The sequence below is a fragment of the Podarcis gaigeae genome (genome assembly GCF_964106915.1).
Source record: "Podarcis gaigeae genome assembly, chromosome: 1".
Classification (NCBI taxonomy): domain Eukaryota; kingdom Metazoa; phylum Chordata; class Lepidosauria; order Squamata; family Lacertidae; genus Podarcis; species Podarcis gaigeae.
This window is the reverse complement of record NC_139678.1, coordinates 77,724,588-77,744,245: the sequence shown is the minus strand read 5'-3', so window position 1 is coordinate 77,744,245 and position 19,658 is coordinate 77,724,588. Positions and strand designations below refer to the sequence as shown.

Here is a 19,658-nt window from a genome sequence, read left to right as displayed (position 1 = left end):
ATTTCAGCTGGTGCAATGGATTACCAGCTAAAAATGTCTGAAACCGGTATCATGATCTGAACACCATACCGGTTTCAGACAATTTACCAATACATTACCAATAGGGCTGGGTGGAGGGCAAGGAGTAATTGGGTTGTTGTTTTTTAAGGGTAAAAAAAAAAGGCAATAGGAACATAAGAAGCTGCCTTAGACCAGTGGTCTGACACTGTATATCAAGTTCAGTACTGTCTACACTGACTGGCAGCAGCTCTCCAGGGTTCCAGGCATGGTTCTCTCCCAGTCCTACTTTGAGATGCCAGGGATCGAACCTGGGACCTTCTGCATGCAAAGCAGATGCTCTACCACTGAGCTACAACTTTGAGACGGGGGAAGAGAAACTCATCTTCCTTCACTTGAAGATGCATGGTAAACAGGGCTGTGCGCACGTCGAAGGCATCCAAGAGGGGGAAATCTGCAGGTTGTGGTTTGAGCTCAGAACTCTGCTTCCTGAGAATATCAGCTTTCACCTTCTCTTTCTTGACATGAAGATGATTTAAAGTGTGCCTGATGAACCCTTAGAAGCCAGAGACGTGGCTGGGTAAATATTTTTTAGCAGTTTGGAGCAGGGCTTTAGCAATCTTGCTTTACCCATGAAGACATGCAAAATGTGAACAAGTTGTGCTAATCAGATTAACCTGCACAATTTCTACAGGACACAGAATTTGCATCTCATGGTGCAGATTTCCCCCCCTGTTTAGCATGGAGTACACACAGCCCTGTTTTTAGCATGGTGTACAGACAGTGCATTTGTTTTGTCAGGTGTATATATAACTGGCTGAGAACTGGAACACTGCTAGATTGCCATTTTGGCTTTGTTATTTTTATGATCTGTTTCCCAATATTTACTTTTATGTTGTTAGTTTATTTTTATTTTTATTTTATAATTGCAACATACCTTCCTAGAATCTTTTGGGCTGAAGGGCAGGATGCAAATTCAACCCTGATTGTAACCCTGTTCCCAAAAGCTTTATGAAGTGCACTACTATGGTGATGTGCACCTGTTAGTTCCAACCTCAGATAAAAAGCAGAAGTTATGCAGGGTGACAGAATACAGAGACCAAAAAAGTGGGTTTTACTGTAGCTCCTCATGCAAGCCAAATGTGGAAGTGACCCCTTGCGAATGTGAACACACATACAAACCCACACACTCCAGTCTTACTATTTGAAATCTTGACAAGAAACATGAACTAATCCATCTCCATCATGGTAGTCAGCTGCTCTATCATATCAAACAGGCTGTTGGAGAGTTGCAGGCTCAAGTTTTCACTGTTCAAGGATGAGAAGCCTTGCCTCTGCAGGTCTTCATGCCACTGCTTACAAACCATCGGCACCAACTGCAAGACATAAAAAAGCTCGTTAAGGCTTGCCTACTTATTCCAAGATACCTTCTTGCTATGCAGCTGTCCTCAAAACCCCCCAAAATATATGCACACCCAACAGCAAACAAAACAAAAGACAGACTGCCTGCAATTCTTTCAAGAGCCAAATGTCTACACTCCTCTCCAAATGGCACTTCTGGCAGAGAGGATTGGGGGCCTTCAAAACCTGCTTGATCAAAGGAGATAGCAGGATTGAAAAGAAGGATGCCCCTCCCAGACCATCTCCAACCCTCTAAAAAACCACTACCTGCCTCCATCCTACAACCAGGTAAGCCAAAAACAGCAGAGCGATAAGAATCTCCCTTTGGTACCTACTAGGTACTTATAAGTACCTAACAAGGACGCAGGTGGCGCTGTGGTCTAAACCACTGAGCCCCTTGGGCTTGCGGATCAGAAGGTTGGCGGTTCGAATCCCCATGACAAGGTGAGCTCCCATTGCTCGGTCCCTGCTCCTGCCAATCTAGCAGTTTGAAAGCACGTCAAAGTGCAAGTAGTTAAATAGGTACCGCTCCAGCGGGAAGGTAAATGGCGTTTCCGTGCACTGCTCTGATTCGCCAGATGCAGCTTAGTCATGCTGGCCACATGACCCGGAAGCTGTACGCCGGCTCCCTCAGCCAGTAAAGCGAGATGAGCGCCGCAACCCCAGAGTCGTTTGTGACTGGACCTAATGGTCAGGGGTCCCTTTACCTTTACGTTTTAGGTACTTATAAGAATGTGAGCCTGGCACAGGAGTGCCTGCCGTGCTGTGGTCCATGGGGTCATGAAGAGTCAGACACGACTAAACGACTAAACAACAACAACAAGAATGTGAGCCAAGGATCCAGCATTATGTTCCAACAGATATCAAGGTACTAAAAATAGAGCTGGTTTCCCTCCAGGAGGGGGGACAAGACAGTGCAACAAGAGATGTCTGCCAGCCGTCAACAAGCCAATGAGACGTAGTAAGAAGCGTGTTAGTGTGTGTGCATGCACACCGAACAACCCGTTTTGAACACTCCCCTGTTGCAGGAAAAATGTAGGTTAATGAATACATCAGAGCTTGAATTAAGTCAAAAGCCACTAATATGAAGGGTCATGAGGGGAACAGGTATAGGACTAAAAGACAGGGGACTGGTCAAACCCAAGCTACTGCTTCTTTAGAAGTACATGGAGTGCTCATTCACACTTCCACTTGTTCGATGGCAAGAAAGCACAGGTCCAAGGGGTTTTCTGCTGGCCACATGCTTTCTAGCTGGGAGCTGATGTGAGTAGAAGTCCAAAATATCTAGAGGGCACCAAGTTGGCAAATGTTGGAATATGGTATTTTAAAATCCACTGGGCAACCTTGTCATTCTGCTTAAGCCACTTCACACAGTTGTTACAAGAATAAAATACTTTTTTGGGGGATGGGAAGGTGCAACAATTATGCACAGCACCTTAATCTACTTGGAGGATACATTACTTTGCACTGCCTCCAAAGGTCCTTGTGAACACATGCATCACACAGGTATGCTTGCTAGGGAGTCCAGAGTAACCGTGGTTCCTTTTCTGAAAGCAAGCCAGCTTTGCTACCATACCAGTGGTGGAAATGGCCTTCAGATTTTGTCTGGACAAGTGGACTAGAAAGTCATTTTATTCCTAAAGGCAGTACTGTGCACTGTTAACTTCAGAGGACTGCTTTCTGCTCACCTTCACCAAGATGAGCTTGGATTCCTTGGGTTTGTCAGATGCAAAGGACTGGCCAAAGCACAGGTAGATGGTGTAGTCAGGAGAGGAACATCTCTGACCATCGCGGAAAGCCCTCAGTTCTGTTACAAAAGAGAAAGATCCAAGGCTCTTCTAAGTCACTTTGGGGATCCATGAACAGAAAGGGCAATAAAAAAAGCAAAGGTGTTTTCACTTGTCTTGGTAAACAGCTACTTGTGTCATGTGTGAAGGTTAATTAATAATACTGGACTCCCAAATCTCATCAGCCCAGCCCAATGGTCAGGGATGAAGGAAGCTGTAGTTCAGTAACATCTGGAGGGCATCTGTCAGGGGTTCAGAAGGAGAGACACAGGAGGGGGAGCAAATGGAGAGTGAGGAGGAGGAGTACGAGGGGGGCGCAGGCAGTGACAGTGGCCAGAGTTATTCCACAAGCCTCTCTAGCGAATCGGAGGACTCACAGAAGGGAGCGCCGGTGGCCAGAGCGAAGGGGACTCCAGGGGGGAAGCCCCAGGAGGAAGGGGCTAGCGGGGAGTCCCTGAGCAGCAGCTGGAAATCAGGACCAGCTTCTCCACCAGAGCGCAGTGGGGAGGGGGAGTCCCAGGAGTCGGGACCAGTGTCCTCACCACCAGAGGGAGGAGAGGAGTCAGGTTTGGCAACGCCCACATCAGGAAGCGGGGAAACGGTCAGAAGGAAAGTAACCGGCTGGGCGCGCGCGCCAAGTTCAAATGTACAGGAGCGCGGCACAGCGGGGAGCCCGGGAAGGGAGCCAGGTCCTAAAGCCCGCCGGAGGGAGGGGCAAGACTCAGGAGGCTCAGCGTCAGAGGAGTCCAGGAAGGAGGGAACCCCAGAGGGCAGAAAGACCCAGCGAAGGAAAGAGCAGCGTAGGAGGTGGAGCCGGGCTAGAATCTTAAACTGGTGTGGGTGGAGCAGTGAGTCAGAGGGGACTTAGCCGGTCTAGCGTCGAGACGTGGGGCTGCGCGCCCAGAGCTTGGAAATGGAAACTAAACTTTAATAAAGATTTTTGTATATAACATCCACTGGGCGTTGGTCCTCTGTGAGCTGGGACCTAGCGGCAGTCCTGACAGCATCATATTGCTATCCCTGCTCTAGGCAATATAGATTTAGACATGTTTGCATTGCATTATAGGCCAGTTTAAGAAGAAATCAATATAAGCCTTCTATGTGAAAATAACTTTGGAATAACAGGAGGATATAGGCAGAAGTGATTTTCAGTTAATCAATAAGCTCTTCACCCAAGTTTGCAAGTGTCAATTTGCAACTGCAACAGCATATAGAGATTTAACGTGTAGGACTGGACTTCTATACACAGGTGACAACTGAGTCTGAACTGTGGGTTTATCCACACTTCCTCTTTCCACAGGAAACCCACTGTTTAGCACTCAATCGGAGCAGATGGCAATCCAGATTTTCTCTGGATTGACATTTGCTCTGACTTAGCACTAAAGAGCGGGTATTCCCTGGGAAAGGAGTGGGGCAAAGGCAAAACTGCTCTGATCCATGCCTAGAAAGTATGGGTCAAGCATAAAACTGCTCCGACACGTGCTTCCTAGCAAGGGACAAGCAGAAGTGTGGATGAGTTCTGTTAACATAGTTTAATAACAAAAACAGCGGAGACTGAACAGTGGAGATCTCCTGCTCAAGCAGAGGGAATAGCAGGTTAACTTTGTAACCTCTGCTAATACAATAGGGGAAGCCATCTCTGTTTTAAGCAGGGGACTGTGATTCAAACCCCTCACTGAATTGGTTTCAATCTGGCTGTGTGCTGTTGCTCTCTGCTGTGAACAGGTATGTGTAGTCAATGCAGGATTTAACCCTGCCTTTGCACCCATCAGACGATGTGGTGTCAGCTGATGGGTGGGCAGGTGTAGCTTAGGGTAAGGTCTTGTGGGTGAAAGGGGACCTCCTGGCAGGCTAAGAGGTTCTTCACCCCTGACCTTAGGGTCAGATGCTCAGTTCTTAGCCCCTACAACACTGACCTACCTTATTGGCTCACTGTAAGAATTACTAAAATAGGGTATTGTGAACTGCCTCATATTCTCTAAACCACTCCAAAAATATTAAGCAGCATTACTGTTCTCCTTCACTTCGGCACTGCCAGAAGCTTGACAGGCGTAATGAAAATGGGCCACAATTAGTGCCATGTGTACCTTGCAGTAAGCAGTCAAAACTGTGTGTCAAGACATGCTCCTCAACTCACCATACCTGTTGCTTATTGCTCCAAGTTCTGAAGCTTTGTGGACTAGAACGTTCCTTTCAAAAAAGGGGTGGGGAGCAGAGATTCTGAGAATGATACATTCTGCACCCAATAACAGCCTCATCTCACTCATATCCATAAAAGCTGAAATGGTAAAGCCTGGGTAGGATGAAAGTCACAGGCTACTGATAACACCCAACACCATTCATTGCACAAAGCACTTTTGAAATACCGTATTATGGCCAAATTACAGCTAAGCAAAAAGTCTTACTGCTCCCTAAGGGAGGCCTTTTATGACACTGGGGAGGTTTTAATGCACATAAGGGTTCCAAATCAAAGCCTCTGGGCCTGACCCTTGTCTCAGGTGTTTTCTCCATGACTCAACAAAAGCAGTTTCACAACTGTATCATCATGCGCCTGTTTTTAAATGAGTCATGCATTAACACACAGTTTAATTTCGTGCCCACAGAGGAAATACCATGTTCCTAGAGAATCACCTTGACAGAATCTTTCATAGTTGAAGATGTCAGTTTCTTCCTCCCGTCCCAACAGCCTGGGTGGAGGACGCAGTGCTGTGTGTTCCAATTCTTTGGAGAAAGCCCAGAAGACCTTACATCGACCAATTCGCCAGGCACAGATCTTATTGTTCTTCTGGTACAGCAGCAGACCCGCATTCTTCAGTAGTGTCAAGGTATGATTAACTTGCTTTTGATCAGGAAGGATCTCCGGGTTTGGAAATAGAACATGTTGTATCTGCGGGTTTCCTCCAATTTCATAGGATGGGTTGTATGTGAACATACAGCTATTAAATTCTACTCCTGCTTCGTGCAGCAGCTTCCCGCGGTAGTAGATAGAGACATCCAGATTGAGAGGGGCACATCCTGAAAGAGACAAGGACATGCTTAATCCAGTGGGGGAAGCTTACTAGCTCCATGCCTGCTAAGGGGTGCAGGCTGACAAGCCATCTGCAGCGCAGCACAACACTTACACCGACAGAGGAAAAATGCTATTTGGTGGTAGCGGCAGGTACATTGATAGAACCATCATATCCAACAGAAAGGAAGCTATATTATCATCCGCGTGGCTAAATTAAGGCAGTTAGCAGTACAGCTCTGCTGCACATAAGCTATAGCTAAGCAAACAGCATATATTCCCTACAGTGCTGTAGAGGTTTGGCCCTCTTCTTTAAGACCTTGCTGCCCAGAGACCTACACCCGCTCCCCTCATGATTCCACATTTGTTTTGGACTTGCTCAAAAATAGAATGCATTCACTAACCTGCATTGTTCTGCAGTGGAGCAGCATGAAGGGGGGGTTGCTCTAGTGGAAAGGGGGCAATTGGAGGTGCAAATGTGTTCTGTTCCACCATGGCTTGCTGGTTTGGAAACAGATGGCAGTCATTTCTCGACAGGTTGTTCATCACTCCATTTCCCTGAGGTTCTTCATTCAGGAAAACGTGTTCAATGAAGTTGTTATTATACAGGGCTTCTCCTAGCACAGAAGAGGAACACCTTGGGAATTCTAACAAATGTTATGCATGCCCTAGCTCAGCCCTTGCTGACCTGGTGCCCTCTTAGCCCAACACTTTTAGTGCATTTCCCCCTCAGTTTCCTACTTGCAAAAAGTCAAGGTTTCTCTTTAAAGTGGATTATTATTATTATTATTATTATTATTATTATTATTTGCACTAGAGTGCTTTAATTCACTTTAATGGCACAAACTTAAATTTCTGGTATGCAATTGAATCCCTGGGGCAAACTACTGGCAGTCTGGAGGTAAGCACAGTCTTCTGCTTGTTGCTAAAGCAAATCAGGGGCTTTGCTACACCTTGTCCGTTCTGGATTTTTTGTTCATTAGGAACTACCATATTTGCTTTGGACATCTGATACTAATTCAAGCAGGCTGAAAATCTTAAAATAGTTTATCATATGCAAGTGCCAGGAATCAAATGGCGATCCAATGAATCAATCTCTCCAGTGCTCCAAAAACCACTGTGCAGCTCAGTAAAATTTCTTTTTAGCACAATTATTCATTTTGGAACAATTTCAAACATGCAGACTGCAGAGTAACTCTACTCACCCACATGGTTAGCTTGATTTATCCCAGGAGGTCTATTTTGTTGAGGATGCTGCAGTGGATGAACGGCAATTGGCTGGGAATTCACATTTGGTGGATGTGCAGCCAGCCAGCCATCTGCTACTTTACAACAGTTATTTGCCAGTGGTTCACTCACTACTCCAGGCACCAGAGGCAAGCAGCTGTTTTGGTCGATACAAGGGATTGTATGTGCAACTTCCCCTGCTGTATTGGGGGTAGAAAAGAAACAAATCAATGGAAGGGAGATGATGGAAGCTGCCCAGAGTAACTAGCCAGATGGATGGGGTATAAATAAAATAGTAGTAGTAGTAGTAGTAGTAGTAATGCAACTCAAGAGAACACACTAGCCTTTATAACAAATTAAGCACAAGACAATGTGAAATTTGTATGCCATGCCTTTTGAACAAATTTTGAAAGATGTAGGGATATATAGGTTCTATCTGCACCGGCTCACTCCCCATCACATACACACACGAAATATTGCCCATTAAAGCCCCTGAGCATGAGATCACATTTGTTATTAAAAGTATCTGAGCAGCAGCCAGAAACAGAAATGTGTAGCCATCCTTAGGACTCAGAGGCTGAGGAAGAGATGCAAGGTGATTTTGCCAAGCCCACAGCCAGACCTACCTAGAGGATGTTCTGGAACAGGGGCCCAGGAGACTTGTGAAACTTCATCCATGTCAGCTTGCTGCAAAACCCACTGGAGCACATCTAGATGGTAAAACAGGCATGAGCAGTGATGCATTTGGGCAGATGAAGTCTATACTGGTTCAGAACGATGTTGATGTGGATGCTGCACCAGACCTAATTTTAAAGCGTTTAACGCCTTTGAAATTCTCTCTTTTTCTCATGCAAGTTTAGAGGAGGAGGATATGCTGACAGAGCCCACAAAACGGAAGCCAGTGCCAAGTATGTGATAAATAACCCCCCATCCTTTTGTATCTCTTTTGTATGCCCACCCCCAGGTTCAGTGTGTGTCCCTTGCCCTCCAGAATATGAGCTCATAAAAATCAAACCAACTATCAAATCCACTCTAGAGGAGCTGCGCCTTGACTGCGCCGCCTGTGGCTGGTGCAGCTCCGCTCCCTGGGCCTGACCCGGGGGAGGAGAGCAGGCGAGTGGATGGCAGCGCTGCCGCCCACCCCTCCTTGGCCGTGGCACACCTCAAACCTGGCAGCGGCAGCTCTTCTGGTCACCCAGTTGTAGTGGCTCTGTAGTGGCTCCTTGGTCACCCAGCTGTAGTGGCTCTGTGGCTGGGTCAAATCTGACCCGGCAGCAGATAGCAGGAGAGTTGGCGTCAATGCCCACCCTCCTTTGCTGCAAGGCCTGACTTGGTGGCAGAGAGCAGGAGGAGAGTGGGCAGCAGCTTCCCCGCCCATCTCCAACCCTGAACTGTGGTGCATGGAAGGGTGTACTCCACGCCCCTCCCCCCTCGGGGGTGCAGTCTTCGTGCCCGCCCTGGGCAGTGCGGGCATACACTCCACCCCGACCACACCTGTATATAGGGGGCAAGGTTTTATAGACCAATACTTAAACCTGGACTAGTAGCATAAAGGTAAAGGTAAAGGTACCCCTGCCTGTACGGGCCAGTCTTGCCAGACTCTGGGGTTGTGCGCCCATCTCACTTAAGAGGCCAGGGGCCAGCGCTGTCCGGAGACACTTCCGGGTCACGTGGCCAGCGTGACATCGCTGCTCTGGCGAGCCAGAGCCGCACACGGAAACGCCGTTTACCTTCCCGCTGGTAAGCGGTCCCTATTTATCTACTTGCACCCGGAGGTGCTTTCGAACTGCTAGGTTGGCAGGCGCTGGGACCGAGCAGCAGGAGCGCACCCCGCCGCAGGGATTCGAACCGCCGACCTTTAGACCTTTTTTTTTTTTTTTTTAGGATTGTGCACTACTATGCTACTAGTCCTTTTTTTTTAGGACTAGTAGCATAGTAGTGCACAATCCTAAAAAACAAGTGTTACGTACTGCAGACAATTAAGTTCCATTAGCAGCTTAGTAGCTAATTCTGCACCAAGTGCAGCTTCTGGACTGAACCCAAGGCAGCCCCACACAGAGCACATTACAAGAATTAAGCTGTAAGATTATCAAGGCATGAATGACTGCCATGTGTTTTCAGCAAGCTACCAAAACAGCACCGTTCTGAATCCAATCAGAGTCACATCTAGTTCAGCATCACCTCCAACAACTGCCAGCAAAACGCCCCTGGAAAGCGCCTCTCTGGACAAGATAGGGTAGCGGTTTCCCATTTGTCAGAAGAACAAGGGGATGCCTTGATTTTTTCAGTTGCCACAGGGGCTAGGGAACTGTCTGTGCATCTGCCAAAGCTTTTTAAAAAGTGATATGTAAAGGCCAGTGCCCAGCAGGAAACTGCACAGTGGTGATGCTGTTTGTTTTCGTTTCCATGTTAAAGCTTAAAGTGTATACATATTCAAAATCCTTTTATTGAAACAGTTCCAAAAGTAATCACTCATTTGTGAAGCTTCTTTCTCTCTCTCTAGTTTCTCTGGTCATTATTTCTTTTAATGAGGTGGGCAAAATGGCTTGATGCAAGCCATATGCCAGGCTTGGAAAATTGCATGAGCAGCCCCTAATTCCAAATGGCTGGATGAGGGATTCATGTGCGGGTTTTCATTTTTTTAGAACTTCCAGTGGATCTTCCAATATCAACTGATATTTTTCAATTGCTGTGCTGGGTGTGTTGTGATCCTACAGGGATAGGCTTGCTTCCCAATGGTAGCATGTTTCATTCCGATGTGGTGTAGTGGTTAGAGTACCGGACTAGGACAACACAGTTCAAAGTCTTGCCCAACTATAAAACTCACTGGGTGACAACATGGGGACGAAGAGAACCATGTATGCTCTCTTGAAGAAAGTTGGAATGCAAATGTGATAAATGAATAAATATAGCAAAAATATGTTCTAAGCATCTACTCCAAATTTATGTTTGTAAACCAGAAAAAGAGCATTCAAGTTTTGACAGCTTACCTGGGCATGGATTTTCCAGTGACAGGGATTTAAAAATATCATCGATCTCCTGCTGTAAACCAGAAAAATAAAGTTTTCTCCAAGACGACCATACATACAAAAGATGCTGTTTTCAGCATCTTGAAATGATACTATTGCAGCTTATCCCAGGAACTTTCAACATTTTTAGTAATCAGTCGTCTTTCAACTCTTGTGATTCAGAGCAACAGCCTTGCCTTTTAATTTGCAAAAATTGAAGTTAGGCCAAACAAAGAAAAGAACTAGTCTGGGCCTTCCAAACTGTCTTACGTTCAGGATTGGGAAGCATTTTGGCCCTGCAGATGTTGCTGAACTACAACTCCCATCAGCATGGCCAGTGGTTCAGCCAGATGTTGTGGTTCAGCAACATCTGGGGGCAAAGGCTCCCTCACACCAGCTGTGCATGCCTAGTACTGAGGGAAGCTTCCCTCAGAGCTACAACCTCAAGAGCATTTCTCATATGCAAGGTTTCAATCGTTTTGAGTCTCTCACACATATTTAAAGTAATGTACGTTTTCAAATACAAAATTTGGGATCCATTCCTAAGCATGTCTATTATGGAGTCAGCCTGCATAGGAATGCACTGCTAAAGTGGCTTGTGCTTAATTGCAACATAACCATCCCCTGTGAAAATGTCCAGTACGTATTAAGTCTGGAAAGTCTGTTGGATTTACTCCTGTAATCAGCTGCACAAAGTTGGCCAGCAATGGGACCAATACTCTTTGCACAAATACTATTTGCTAGTGCACCGGAGCACAAAGACAGGCATATCTCCTTCTTTCCTGCCACATGGCAATGACATCATTATCACCAGCAGCTCCATAAACTGTTTTGCTGCAATACACTTCCCATGAAAACATCATGAACATGTGTTCATATATTGAAGCTGCTGGATAATCTTTGTTATTTTTATATACGTAAAATTTGGAAAAAATTAAGAAACAAACACTGTTTACGAATTAATCAATTTAAAAACCTTTAAGTTGACTGAGAAACTGCCTCTAACAGACTGAATTCCTACAGACAGGGACTCTTCATGTGTCTGCCACCACTTGAGATGCCTGTCCTTCCATTAGTTCTTCAGCAATGTTCTCCCTTGCTCAAGGAGTTGTTGAAACAGGAAAAGGAACACACCTCACCCACCAATAATTTTTGCATTCACATTGACTTACTTATTGGATGTTTATTCATTAGAAACTCCCTGGTCTAGAGTCCTACACCAATGCGTTGACCAGCTCCAAACTGAATAGCTTTCAAATTGTTCCACAGCCCTCTCAAATCTATTGTGCCCAACTGTATTGTACCTGGGATGTAGACTGGTGTAGAGCTGGGGATCCCTCACTGCAGGGGCTCATATGCAACTGATCAACTTCATGGTTACTTTCATTGACTTGGAGAAGAGGAGACACACAGGAAAAAAGACACAGTGAACAACAGTTACAGGATGAAATGCAAATATGAGATGATACATAATTTCATGACCTGGTTGCAGAGAACTATGGCCCCATCTGCACTATACATTTAAAGCAGTATAATACCACTTTGAGCAGTCATGGCTTTCCCCAGAGAAGCCTGGAAACTTTTGTTAAGGGTGCTAAGAGTTGTTAAAAGGTAAAGGTACCCCTGCCCGTACGGACCAGTCGTGACCGACTCTGGGGTTGCGTGCTCATCTCGCTTAAGAGGCCAGGAGCCAGCGCTGTCCGAAGACACTTCCGGGTCACGTGGCCAGCGTGACGAAGCTGCTCTGGCGAGCCAGCACCAGCACAGCGCACGGAGTTTTTAGGAGACCCTTATTTCCCTCTCAGTCCTACAATTCCTGGAGTGATTTAACAATTGATCCCTTTTAAAAGAGATTACTATCTTTTCAGACACTGGAATTCCCTTGAAGCATGAATAAAGAAAGCCTGTGGTGGATGCCCACACTTCCTTCAATTTATCAAGCACTTTGTGTTAAAGAAAGTTTTGCAGCCCTTAACCCTGCATCCCTTTTCTGTCTTTACTTGTGTTGGCAGGAGGATTAACAGGCGATGTAGAGTTGCGGCTGCGGGGGATGATTCGGTACACGTGGTAGTCAGGGTATTCAGATTCAACTTCTTCAAATCTTTTTGTACTGTTTAAGGCACAGCGGAAGTTGGTTTTCCATCTGGCTGGGTCTGGTACACCTTCATTGTACTTTCCGCTGACCATAGCCCACGCCTTTCCACACAGAAACATGGGAGAAGAAAAGATGGAAAAGTGTGAAAGAACTATTCTGATGAAGACCGCATTCACACCACGTTTTTAAAGCACTATCATACCTCTTTAAACAGCCATGGCTTCCCCCAAAGAATTCTGGGAGCTGTAGTTTGTTAAGAGTACTGAGAGTTGTTAGGTGACCCTCAGAGAGCTACAATTCCAAGTTCCCTAGGAAGAGGGATTGACTGTGCAACCACTATGGAAATTATAGCAGTTGCAGGGTGCATTCAGAGGCAGGGTACATTGCATGTTTGCAGAAATGGGCACCCTGCATGCCTAAAAGAGAATCTGCCTTATTATTCAGCTACAGCCTCTAGTAAATTGTACTCCAGTCTGTGAAAGCTTATGCCACAATACATTTGTTAGTCTTTTTAAGGTGCCAGAAATGGCTTTTATACTAGAGAGTTGGAGGAAGTCAACGTAGCATTAAAGAGATCATTCTGCTTGCCTGATGGAATGATCTCTCTTCTCCTTCCCCACTCCTGGTGCTGTTCTGGGGTTGGTGTCTCCTGAACCCCCTCAGAGCCAATTTGGTGGGGGTGCAGGAGAGAGGGGACTTCCCAATTGCACTACCAAAGTTCTTAAACGGCACAACCCATTAGCTGAATCTGGCCATGGCAAATACATGCAAGAAGTCAGCCTTAGTAGAACAAGAGTATTACCTGGAAAATCTTGTAATCACTTGCCACGAGGTTCTTCCTTGAATTGTGCTTCCAAAGGATACGAAAGGTTGTGTGGGTGTCATCAGTCCAGGCCACGCTTTCTTTATATCTTCCACTGTTGATCTCATTGATCAACCAGTCAAAGAAACGGACCTTTTGACGACCCCTGAAACAGCAAAGAGAAATACTGAACTGGAGGTTCAAAAATACTGGAGGAATGTAGCCTAGATATCACCACAACATGCAGCAGCAGCGTCAATTATGATGGATGCACAGGTGGCACAATGGCCCCAGAAATCACTTGTGTCAGACCTCTAGGAAAAAGAAAAAGACATGGATCCTACACAAAAACAGATGCCGATTACCATAGCAACTTCTTAATAAACAACAGGTTGCTCTGGTCTTGGAAGTCAACACTTTTCCTCATACAAATGTCAAAAATACTTTTAAAGCATCAGCTTCCTGGATACCCCCAGGACAGGACAGCCCAGCAATATAATTCATTAAGAGACGTGAGAGTGAAGAGGGTCAACAAATCAGCAGCTGGAGGGCAACAGTTGAGTTGGATGTGGACTTCAGTCTGAACCTGAGCTTGTCTACCATTTGAACCATGAAAATAAGGGTGATTCGCATTGATGAGAAAACTGCTTGGATTAATTATTATTCTCACAAGGCTGGGGTAAAGAAGGTGCGCTTGGATTCTTGCGCAATAATCATGAAACTTGTACATATCTACTCACCACAGGTGAGGGCTGTAGTTGGCTAAGCCCAAACTCCAAAGCGCAGGCTCACCATAAAGTGGATTTTGACACTCAAGAGAAACTAAAACTAACTGGAGCAAGAAACCAAAGGAGCAACCTCAAAAAAAGTGTAGCAGAACAAACACTGGACATATTATATTAAGTTTTACCTCAATTTTAGCTACCCTCAATGGCGCTACTGTTTGGTCATTGGCATCTCATGCAGTAAGGTCTGCATTCCCAAAACTCAATTACTACTAGTAAGCCCTACTGAACACATTGGCTTACTTCCAAGTAAACGTGTAGGACTCGATTGAGCATGTTCTAGTTAATATGGGCTGCTACTAAATAAATAAATAAATAAATGCAATGTGTGTGTGTGAAATGCCATCCTATATCAAGCAGACAGAATTGTCAGTTTTGGCTGACAAACTCAACCAACACAGCTTCAGGAGTTATTGTGTAGAAGTGTGTGTTTGCACGTACCCAGTTCTCCCTCTCCGCCCATGCCTGCATGCCTCTGATTGCCACAAGAACACTCACCTCTCATTTGCTGGTGCAGCCATTCTGGAGTCAAATAAGTCTTTAAATATGCCTCGTGGCAAGTTGAAATATGACAGCTACACACACTGAATCTTGTACTGCTTAATGTCTTGTGGACTAATGGAAGATCATGAGGCAGAATCTGTACAGACCAGAGAAAATAAAAAGGTGGAAGCCATGTCAGCAGACTTGGTCATTTTGATAGGTTTTATTACATGTTAGAAAACGGAGCTACTGTATGGTTGAGTTGCCACCAAGTTAGCACAGGATATATTCATTAGGTCAGAGCTTTCCAAACTGTGTGTTGCGACACATCACTGTGCCAGCTGCAGTGTGTAGGTATGTCGTGCAAACGCTCCCCACACTCCTCCCAGGGCTGGAAAGGGGTTAGTTTAACCTCTGGTTTGCTAGTAAAACTGGTTTGCTAGTACAACTCTGGTTTGCTAGTAAAACTGAATTACTGTGTCGTGAAATGATGCATGTCTAAAAAGTGTGTCACCAACATGAAAAGTCTGGAAAGCTCTGCATTAGGTTGTGCAAAATCTGATGGTCCTCTATGAGGCTAAATACCATAATAACAGCAACATGAACCACCAGCAACTATCACAATCTCTCAGAATTATTACCAGAACTTCCACTCCCCCTCCCACAATAAAGTTGCTCTTCTACAATACAAGGTGCAACTGGCATATTAATCAGGGCTGATAAACACATCCTTGAACAGCATCTACTTGAGAATTCAGGAGAAAAATAGGAGTGCTGCACTTCAGGAAGTGCGCCAACACCACCCAGAATAACGACTTGCACTACTTCTCCTTTATCAAACCATCAGCCGTTTTCTTGTCTGCGATGAGTTTCAACTTATCTGACCTCACCCAGCCACTTTCCAGGGCAGAAAAGCCTCCACAGCTGCTTCAGATGGAAAGGAGAAATAAAATTAACTGTCCCTTCATATTCCAATGATGACCTAATTCCCTGCAGCTGTGAAGAAGCATGTGTGAGAGAGTAAATAAGATCCCTGTGGGACTTAGAGCGAATGTCTATGGCAGTGTTTCCCAACCTTGTGCCTCCAGATGTTTTTGGCCTACAACTCCCATCATCCCTAGCTAGCAAGACCAGTGGTCAGGGATGATGGGAGTTGTAGGCCAAAAACATCTGGAGGCACAAGGTTGGGAAACACTGGTCTATGGAACTAATCTGGCAATATAAGAGCAGAACCACTACAAAAGTGCTTCCCCACCCACATACTAGATGCAGAAGCATATAATGGCAAAAAAAAGCTGCAATGTGGTCCAAGAGCAAAAAAGGAGTCCTGTCAGGGCAAGCTGGGGATATTTGCCACTTGAGGCAAAAAATAAAATTAAAAAATCCCCCCACCACAGATGCACCCCAAAGTTCACATCTGCTTAAAAACATTACACCATAGTCTATTATTATGACTAGACAGTCAGTGTCTTTGCAATCATTTCATTTACTAATGTGCTGCCTAATTCAGCCTGCTTGAGAACTGCAAAAATCTAAACTACTCCCAACCCTAAAACTTATAGTAATTTTCCAAACAGCCATAGCCACACATTTCAGCCTCACTTATTGCACAAAAGTGCACCTCCTAACAACATTTTCAGCAGTTTAGGATGAAGATATCTTGCTGCATCAGTGCTGGTACACATGATGCAAGGCTTAATTTGTGCCAGGGATTCTCATGCCACTGTCCTGGTTGACTTCTGTTGCAATATTTTCTTCCTATTGACACAGCAGTTCTGCAGTTCAGTGTCAATGTCCTCTTCTGAGGAATTATGATCCCTCTTGCAAAAATACAGAAGCAACCTATACTGCTAGGCATTTTAAAAGGCAACTTAAGTCTGACCAGGGAACTACTGCATCAGTGCTGGTACACATGATGCAAGGCTTAATTTGTGCCAGGGATTCTCATTCCTACAACCTGTTCTGTACCAGGGACGAGGCATAGAATATCTCTGGCCTAGCCAGGACATTACCCTCCAGGTGCTACTGCAGGACAACTCTTATCCCTAATCACTGGCCGTGCTGGCTGGCACTGGTAGCTGTAGTGTAGCTCAACAACAACATCCCAAGGGTAGCATTGGCTACCCTTGGTGAATTTCCTCTATAGAAGGTATGTCTTTCCCTACACCCCAGGAGCTATTTTACCACTCCTGTACATCTATGTCTGCGCAGATGTAATTTTTCTTACCCCCCTGGGGATGGGGGGAAGACAGTGATCGCAGCAGCAACTGCTGTCCACTGTGTGCTCGTCTGACCAACACGTGCTGCCCCAAAGTTGCCTACACGTGTAGCCTCCAGATAGAAAGTCCTTACAAGCCATTTGACAGTGTGCACATCGGGCAGGTGGGGATTGCACGAGCATGCTAACTTTGAATATGTTCGACCAGCGCAGGCACGCAGGGAGCTGCTCCTCGGGTCAGGCGCGCAAACAACAGATAATGTCAGCATAAAACTCAACTACGGGGGCTTCCACGGGGTAAATAATACGGTTTACCAAACAGCCTTATAAATGGTTCTCAAGAGCGAGGCAGTGCTCGCGCGAGCAACACTAGAAAGCCTGCGCAAAACTATGAGCTGCCCTTCGACAGGTTCGCTGCTGCAATCCTACACTCAGCAGCAAATCCCACTGACCTCCCCGGGACTTACTCTCAGGTAAGTGTGCATGTTATGATTAAAACGAGGGAGACAGAAAATGATGCAAGTCATTCCTCCCTCGCTCTGCACTGAAGCTGCTCTACCTCAGCGACCCTCACCCCCGGTTCCAGACGCCCAATATAAAGGTGCGTTACCTGTACTGCTACCAGGTGTTTTCTATTGCGCGGCAGGTAGTAGAATTCTGGCGACATCAATACGCTCACGCCCCCTCCGGCGACGGCTTATAAGAGAAGCCGGGACGCATTTCATTGGCTCGGAATGGCTCCGAGGCCGTCAGCGTCGGCCAATCAGAGGCAGCCGCCTTTCGAACGGGCGCACGGGCGCGCCCCGCCCCACGGAGTGTTTTCTTTCCTCCCAAACAAAATCCTCGCCGGAGCGCATTACACCGCTCCCTATTACGAAACCGGCGTTTCTCGTCTCCCCTGACCATATACGGCGGTTTCCGTCCCTGTAAATCACATGATATCAACGAAAACTTAAGTTTCATTTCTGAGGAGCATCTTGGCGGGCCACGTGGCTTGCCTGCTGGTCGCCCTTTAGAAAGCACATAGGTTCTTTTTTTGGAAGGAGAGAGTCTAGCTGCTGTACAGGAGGACCACAAATGCGCCCTCAAAGAAGGGCTGGAATGATTTCACTTCTGCTGGCAAGCAGCCACCTCACTGCACAAGAAAACTTTGCCAACGACCTGCGCCGCTGCATGCCGGCTAGGGCCGTCTTAAGCATATCCGGCGCAGTGGTGCAAAAATCCCTCCGGCGCCCCCTTTTCCAGAGTTGTCCACCTTTTTTAGGGAGCTGACACCACGCTTACACATTATCTCTGCTTGGAGGGAAAAACAGGAAACAAACTGTTTTAGTTGCTTGTTTATTAACAATGCACTTATATATATGACACCACCACATTGAATTTGGCAGATTTAAGACAGATTGTCTCATTATGTAACACCTTGTTTTTAACAATGTTGATTTCTCCTTAAATTCAGAATACAGTAGCTGCGTTATTCATGTAAAATAGTTCGATACAGTACATTGTATGGCATAGTTTTTCCTCGAATTCTAAGGTTCTCCTAACACCTTAATCCTTTGCTTTAATAAGGGAGACCTTAAAACAACGTGCAAACGTATTTTAAAATAATTAAAATTTGAAATCCACTACATCAAGTCAGCTCTCAAAAAAATAACACATACTGTGTGCTTCAAATACCAGTTAAGAGATTTTGCATACTATTGGTCAGGTAAGGTTAACATCAGTGGAATTCACAACAACAAAAATGCTTGCCTCTAGCACATTTCACAGCTTCAGCGGCCACACACTGTCCCTGAAAACAATGCATTGGTCAGTCTGAACCATGTCAAGTAAACTATGGAAGTAGCATATCCACAACACAAACTGTGCTAGAACTTTCTTTTCAAGTCTTAATTCCATAATGGGTACAATATGAGGGAGCCACTACTCCCAGCCTGTGAAAAGTAGTGGAACGTGGCTATCAGACATTTTGAAAATGTGATAGTTTACAGTACATTCTTGCAGCCCAGTGCCAGGTTCCAGGCATTGCAGTGGGTTGGACTAGATGACCCTTGGGTCCTTTCCAACTTTACAGTTCTAAGATTTAATAAAAGGTCCTTACAACATAATGCAATTTAGTCCCATATGATTAAGCAATTATAAATAAATTGCAGAATAATAATAAATTACAGATTTGTAAATCCAGGGACTGTCCCCAGGAAATGGGGACATCTTGTAACCATACTCTAACGTATACTAGTCACCTAAGCCAACAAGGTGGGTATTATTATTATTATTATTATTATTATTATTATTCCTCACCCATCTGGCTGGGTTTCTCCAGCCACTCTGGGCAGATTCCAGCACATATAGAAACATAATAAAACGTTAAACATTTAAAACTTCCCAACACAGGGCTGCCTTCAGAAGTCTTCTAAAAGCTGTGTAGTTCTTTATCTCCTTGACATCTAATGGGACATCTGACAGGGAAGGTGCCACTGCCAAGAAGTCCCTCTGCCTGATTTGCAGTAAGTTCCCTTCTCGCAGTGAGGAAACACTCAGAAGGCCCTTGGATTTCAGTGTACCTCAGTGTCCGGGCTGAACTACCACTACTACTATTTGCAGAATGGCCTGTATGTATTTAATGACATGTAGCTGCTCCTGTAGCATTCTAGCCGTTTTGAACGCAACTTGTCTTCACAGTCTTTAAAATAAGTTGAAATCTTTTTTCCAGCATATTTGCAAATCAGCTAGCTTTGGGTTTCTGGGAACTTGCTATTTCTCCTATTAAAAACCTGATGCCGTATTTTGTATTAATAACAAGAACGGCTTTTTCCTGGAATCTACCCAATAGTACCCCATAATAAAG

At 45.4% G+C, this 19,658-nt stretch overlaps 1 protein-coding gene across 3 annotated transcripts; it reads right to left on the bottom strand.

Moving 5' to 3' along the window:
- Positions 1–728: 728 nt before the first annotated feature.
- IRF7 (interferon regulatory factor 7) lies at positions 729–17,762 on the bottom strand. Of its 3 annotated transcripts, none has more exons than XM_083757032.1 (12): positions 17,421–17,762; positions 14,608–14,749; positions 13,325–13,490; positions 12,428–12,623; positions 11,732–11,817; positions 10,410–10,458; positions 8,046–8,129; positions 7,398–7,619; positions 6,597–6,809; positions 5,817–6,200; positions 3,087–3,205; positions 729–1,373 (listed from the first exon to the last, which is right to left on the bottom strand). In XM_083757032.1, exons 2-12 carry the CDS (start codon positions 14,628–14,630, stop codon positions 1,227–1,229), a joined length of 1,689 nt encoding a protein of 562 aa, XP_083613158.1. In that variant the 5' UTR covers positions 14,631–14,749; positions 17,421–17,762; the 3' UTR covers positions 729–1,226. The 3 variants fall into 3 exon arrangements, with proteins under 3 accessions (XP_083613158.1, XP_083613157.1, XP_083613159.1); XM_083757031.1 differs by having other exon boundaries at positions 10,410–10,461; positions 17,421–17,761; XM_083757033.1 differs by lacking the exon at positions 7,398–7,619 and having other exon boundaries at positions 10,410–10,461.
- Positions 17,763–19,658: the final 1,896 nt, after the last annotated feature.

Bases quoted from the DNA above. Each gene is read 5' to 3' on its own strand.
- IRF7 (XM_083757031.1), bottom strand. From the start codon at position 14,630: ATGGCTGCACCAGCAAATGAGAG. The intron at 11,818-12,427 runs GTAAAGACAGAA...CTCTTCTCCAAG, and splicing joins TAATCCTCCTGCCAACACAA to TCAATGAAAGTAACCATGAA. The intron at 7,620-8,045 runs GTAGGTCTGGCT...CCCCCAATACAG, and splicing joins TGTTCCAGAACATCCTCTAG to CAGGGGAAGTTGCACATACA.